The sequence below is a fragment of the Frieseomelitta varia genome, unplaced genomic scaffold, assembly GCF_011392965.1.
Source record: "Frieseomelitta varia isolate USP_RPSP 00005682 unplaced genomic scaffold, Fvar_1.2 scaffold_192, whole genome shotgun sequence".
Classification (NCBI taxonomy): Eukaryota; Metazoa; Arthropoda; class Insecta; order Hymenoptera; family Apidae; genus Frieseomelitta; species Frieseomelitta varia.
In genome coordinates this window covers 452,651-456,799 of record NW_025109661.1, presented here as the reverse complement: position 1 = coordinate 456,799, position 4,149 = coordinate 452,651, and the positions used below count along the sequence as shown (strand labels likewise).

Genomic DNA, 4,149 nt, shown 5'->3' with positions numbered 1-4,149 from the left:
ATAAAAAATATATAGTAATATTTAAGAATATTTTATCAATGTGAATTAAAAAAGTGCATATATGCATTGTACAAAGTTTTCCTAACATATTTTATATTATATAATATTATGTATAATGGATAATTTATATATTACAATATAATTATATAATTTTTCAAGAAGCAAGGAACTTGTTTTTGAACATACCACACCAGGAAACGTTACTGGAGGTATTTTAATTTTATTTAATAAAATACCTCTAAAGTGAAAAATAATTAATAATTTTAATAAAACAATACACTTGTCAAATGCTACACATTCTCTGGAACTCTTTCAATCATGTATTAAATAATTCAAAAATAGGAGAAAATACAGGCTACACGTTTATCAGACAGCATACTGTCCTCAATGTGTCCTCAATATAAATATAAAATAATAGTTAAAATCTAAAATACACGATAAACAGATTCTTACCAAAAGAAGTACAATTTATAATGTAAATATTACCAAAAAGAATATAGTAGCATATGTTAGATCTCCTTTACAGAATTTGGAGACATTGGTATTACTGGTGCATTCAAAGGTAGTCCCAAATGCATTAAACGCATTTCAACTTCAAAAATTTCAACATTCACAAATGTAGTATACCAAAAGAATATATAGTAATATTTAGGAATATTATTTCATCAGTGTGAATTAAAGAAGTGCATGTATGCATTGTACAAAATTTCCCTGTCGCTCCAAAAATGTGCAGGCCCTGGGACAAAAGAAGAAAAAAGGAAACTCACATGTTGGCCTTGTTCAAGTTGGGCATGGCCAAGCATCGTTGTACCATCGCTTGATTCACAGAGCAACTTGCCAACCAGCTGAAGTAGTTGCCGACGACGACCGTCCAGAAGGTGTGCCTCGCCGTCGGATCTAAATCCATGCTAAATCGATACACAGGGCAATAGGAAACGAAGGATGAAACGAAGAACCGGGGGGGGGGGGGGGTAAGCGATACGCGAGAGATTCGGTAGAAGCGGAGAACTCTTACTCGAAGAACTCGATCCGATCGGTGTCGCGATTTCTCTTCCAAACTTCTTGGAACCCGCCGACCTGGTTCGTCCCGATCGCCGCTATCGCTATCACTCCGCCAAACATGACGATCGTCTGAACGGCGTCGGTCCAAACAACCGCCTTCAAGCCACCCTGAAAATTACGGGGAGAAGAGGGGAGAAACGTTTGGTTGGTGGTCGGTGAACGAGAAGCGTCGCGAGGGAGCAGTGGGGCGATTAAAAAAAAGGGGAAATAAATGGGAAATAATTTCTCACGCTTACCAGAGTGGTATAAAATATGCAAACGACGCAGACCAACACCGCGATCGCGTGTAGATTTATCCCGGTGACTTGATTGAACGCCAGCGCGGGAACGTATATGACGAGCGGGATGTACAGCAGCTGGAACAAAGCGTAGATCGTTTGAGTTTAATTCGTTCTCTCTCTCTCTCTCTCTCTCTCTCTGTCTCTCTCTTTCATTACATCTATTGTCTACTTGCCATTTTCAGGAGAAATATGACGGAACCCAAGAGTCGAACGGCGCCGTTGAACCTTAGTTTGAGATACTGCAAAGACGAGCGAAAGAATTGTCGAACGAAAGGGAAAGAAAGAAAGAAGGTGAGAGTATAAGAGGCTTACCTCGTAAGACGAAGTGATGCCAAGGCCGTAAAACACCGGCAGATAGACGACGATCATCGTCAACGAGACAAACGAGTCGGCAATCACGACGCTCCAGAACTGCGTCCCGTAGACGTACATCTCGGCTGGTAGGCCGAGGATCGTTATCCCGGATATGTAGCTGAAGAAGAGAGCCAGAAGAAAACGTAGGTTGAGAGAGGGAAGAACAAAGAGTGATAAAAAGTGATTTCCAGGGGGGGGGGGGAAGAAGGAATGGCAATTTCGTGCGGATATTACCTGGCTATCAAGGACATCGTTATAGGAAAGATGGACATGGCCTGTCCGCCGACCAGGTACTCTCGGACCGCGTCTTCGTTTTTTCGCGACTTGTACGCCTGATAGACGCCGATGATGGCCGAAACGGCGAGCATTCCCGCAAACACGGCACAATCGATCGCGTCGAACGATCTCCGCGTCGTACCGTCGCCACTCTCGTCCATGGCACCTTTCGCTCTTCCTCCGAAGCTTCTCTCCAAAGTTTTTCTCCTTCTTTCTCTCTCTCTCTCTCTCTCTCTCTTTCTTTCTTTCTTTCGTTTGGCTCGATTCTTTCCAGCCAAAAAGGAAAAGTCGCGCGCGCGAGAGCGTGGCCGGCTCGTTCTCGAAACGGTTCGCTTCTAACGTCGGGGAGCCGACGAGGAGTGCGATGCGGTTAAACGGACCAGCTCGGACAGACGATTGAATAATTGGAGATTCCATCGTTATCGTTCCCACTCCCGCTTCCTCCGTCGCCTCTGTTAACTTCCTCTTCTCTTCCTCTTCCTCGACCTCGTCCTCGTCCTCGTGTGGCTGTGCTGCTCTTGCTGTGGTGCTCGTGCTCGTGCCGTTGCTCGTAGAAAGAGTTGGAAACCGCGACGCGTACCACACAGGCGTACCCCTGCCCCCCGCGTTTAACGAGATTGCTCTTTGCTGACTTTTCCAGCGATGTTTACCCACACGATGTTCCTTCCCTCGCTTTCCGATTTGTTTGCGCTCCACCTTGCCCAACGTCATTCCCCCGTAACCTAAACCTCTCGATCGATTTCCGTTTTTCCTGGAGATCGGCCACTCCTTGCTCCCATCGCGAATCGCGAGTGTCTCGTATCGCTGCCGGCCTCCCGAGAGGTCAGACCTCATCTAGTCGGACGGATCGCGGATTGAGTAGCCGGAGGATATCCGCTGATTTTCCAACACGTGTCGTTGTCGACGTCTCGTTGGTGTTCTTTGTCGTTTCGCAACCACGTGGAACGAGAAGAGACAAAAAAAAAAAAAGACGTCGCGATGGCAACGACGACGACGACGACGACGACGACGACGACGACAGTGATCGGTTTTGCGATTCGGCTGCTGTGGACGACAAACCTGTTGGCGATCGCAGTCTCGTCCAACGTTCAGCGCACCAGCACCAGGCACGGCGAAGTCTGGTACGCGAACGTGACGGGCGATCTGTTGCTGGGAGGGCTGTTCCCCGTGCATCGTAAGGGCAACGACGGCAACAGCTGCGGCGAAATTCAGGTAAACGAGTCGATCAGGAGAATTCTGGCGGCGGTGCAACACGATCAACGTTGCAACCAACGTTGCAACGTTTGTTACGCGCAGACCGAAGACGGGATTCAACCGCTGGAAGCGATGCTGTACACGATCGAGCGCGTCAACGAAGATCCGAGGATACTGGCGGGCGTACGACTGGGCGCGCTGGCGTTCGACACCTGCGACAACCCGACCTACGCGCTGCAGCAAGCGTTTTACTTCGTCAAGGGTAACAAGAAGCTCGCTCTAAGGGAGATCAGCTCGCGATCTAGTTTCTACGTTCTCCAACGATCCAGCCAGCCGTCGTTTTTCTGTTCTGGCACAGGTTTCATGGCGCGTGGCAATCGACTCGGCGAGGAGGGCTACCGCTGCGAGGATCGGAGCGTGGCAAAGTTCTTGGACGGGGAATTGGATCGGGTGGTGACGGTGCTCGGCGCTCAGTCGAGCTCGGTCACCATTCAGGTTTGTACACACGGTACATTCGACGAAACGAATTCCTGAGAACGACGAAATTGTTCGTCAGCGTGCATTTCTCACAGAGTACGGGGTAAAGTCTCTTTACCCTGTTCTACAATTTAAAAAATTTATTACAAAGGCAAATGAAGAGACGGAAATGAGGCGTATACAAGGGTGTTTCGTAACTTGTGGCGCCCACTTGGGAAGCTGATTGTACGCCTAAAAATAATGAAAAAAAAACGTCATAGAAATATATGTCCTATCTGTCTTCGTTTACGAGATACAATGAATTTTCTTATTTTAATTACTTTTACAAAAGATGCTCGAAAATTACCACCTTGCACGCGTCTTGTCATCCATCTGGTTACTCTATCGTTCCTGGTGGTTCCTCGAATTTGTCGGAAGCCTTGCTCTATTCTATTTCGTGGTATTTCAGCATTTTCAATCCATGTCGCGTGTACAATAGATTTTAAATGTCCCCGCAGGTGAAAAT

The 4,149-nt window shown here is 47.0% G+C and overlaps 2 protein-coding genes across 3 annotated transcripts in view; one reads left to right on the top strand and one right to left on the bottom strand.

The window, feature by feature from the left end:
* Window positions 1–2,218, bottom strand: part of LOC122539184 (sodium-coupled monocarboxylate transporter 2-like) — a 4,354-nt gene extending 2,136 nt beyond the window's left edge. Inside the window, exons 1-6 of one of the 2 annotated variants that reach the window (XM_043673881.1) lie at window positions 1,932–2,218; window positions 1,656–1,815; window positions 1,517–1,582; window positions 1,299–1,418; window positions 1,016–1,170; window positions 768–908 (exon numbers count right to left, since the gene is read on the bottom strand). In XM_043673881.1, the coding sequence (XP_043529816.1) occupies window positions 768–908; window positions 1,016–1,170; window positions 1,299–1,418; window positions 1,517–1,582; window positions 1,656–1,815; window positions 1,932–2,134 (845 nt within the window). In that variant the 5' untranslated portion in view covers window positions 2,135–2,218. The remainder of the gene's footprint in view (window positions 1–767; window positions 909–1,015; window positions 1,171–1,298; window positions 1,419–1,516; window positions 1,583–1,655; window positions 1,816–1,931) is intronic. The other variant, XM_043673883.1, reaches the window with a different exon arrangement.
* Window positions 2,219–2,951: 733 nt separating this feature from the next.
* The window catches only part of LOC122526799 (metabotropic glutamate receptor 6-like), a 13,830-nt gene continuing 12,632 nt past the window's right edge, over window positions 2,952–4,149 (top strand). The window contains exons 1-3 of the mRNA XM_043650341.1: window positions 2,952–3,185; window positions 3,270–3,429; window positions 3,526–3,662. Coding sequence (XP_043506276.1) covers window positions 2,952–3,185; window positions 3,270–3,429; window positions 3,526–3,662 — 531 coding nt within the window. The remainder of the gene's footprint in view (window positions 3,186–3,269; window positions 3,430–3,525; window positions 3,663–4,149) is intronic.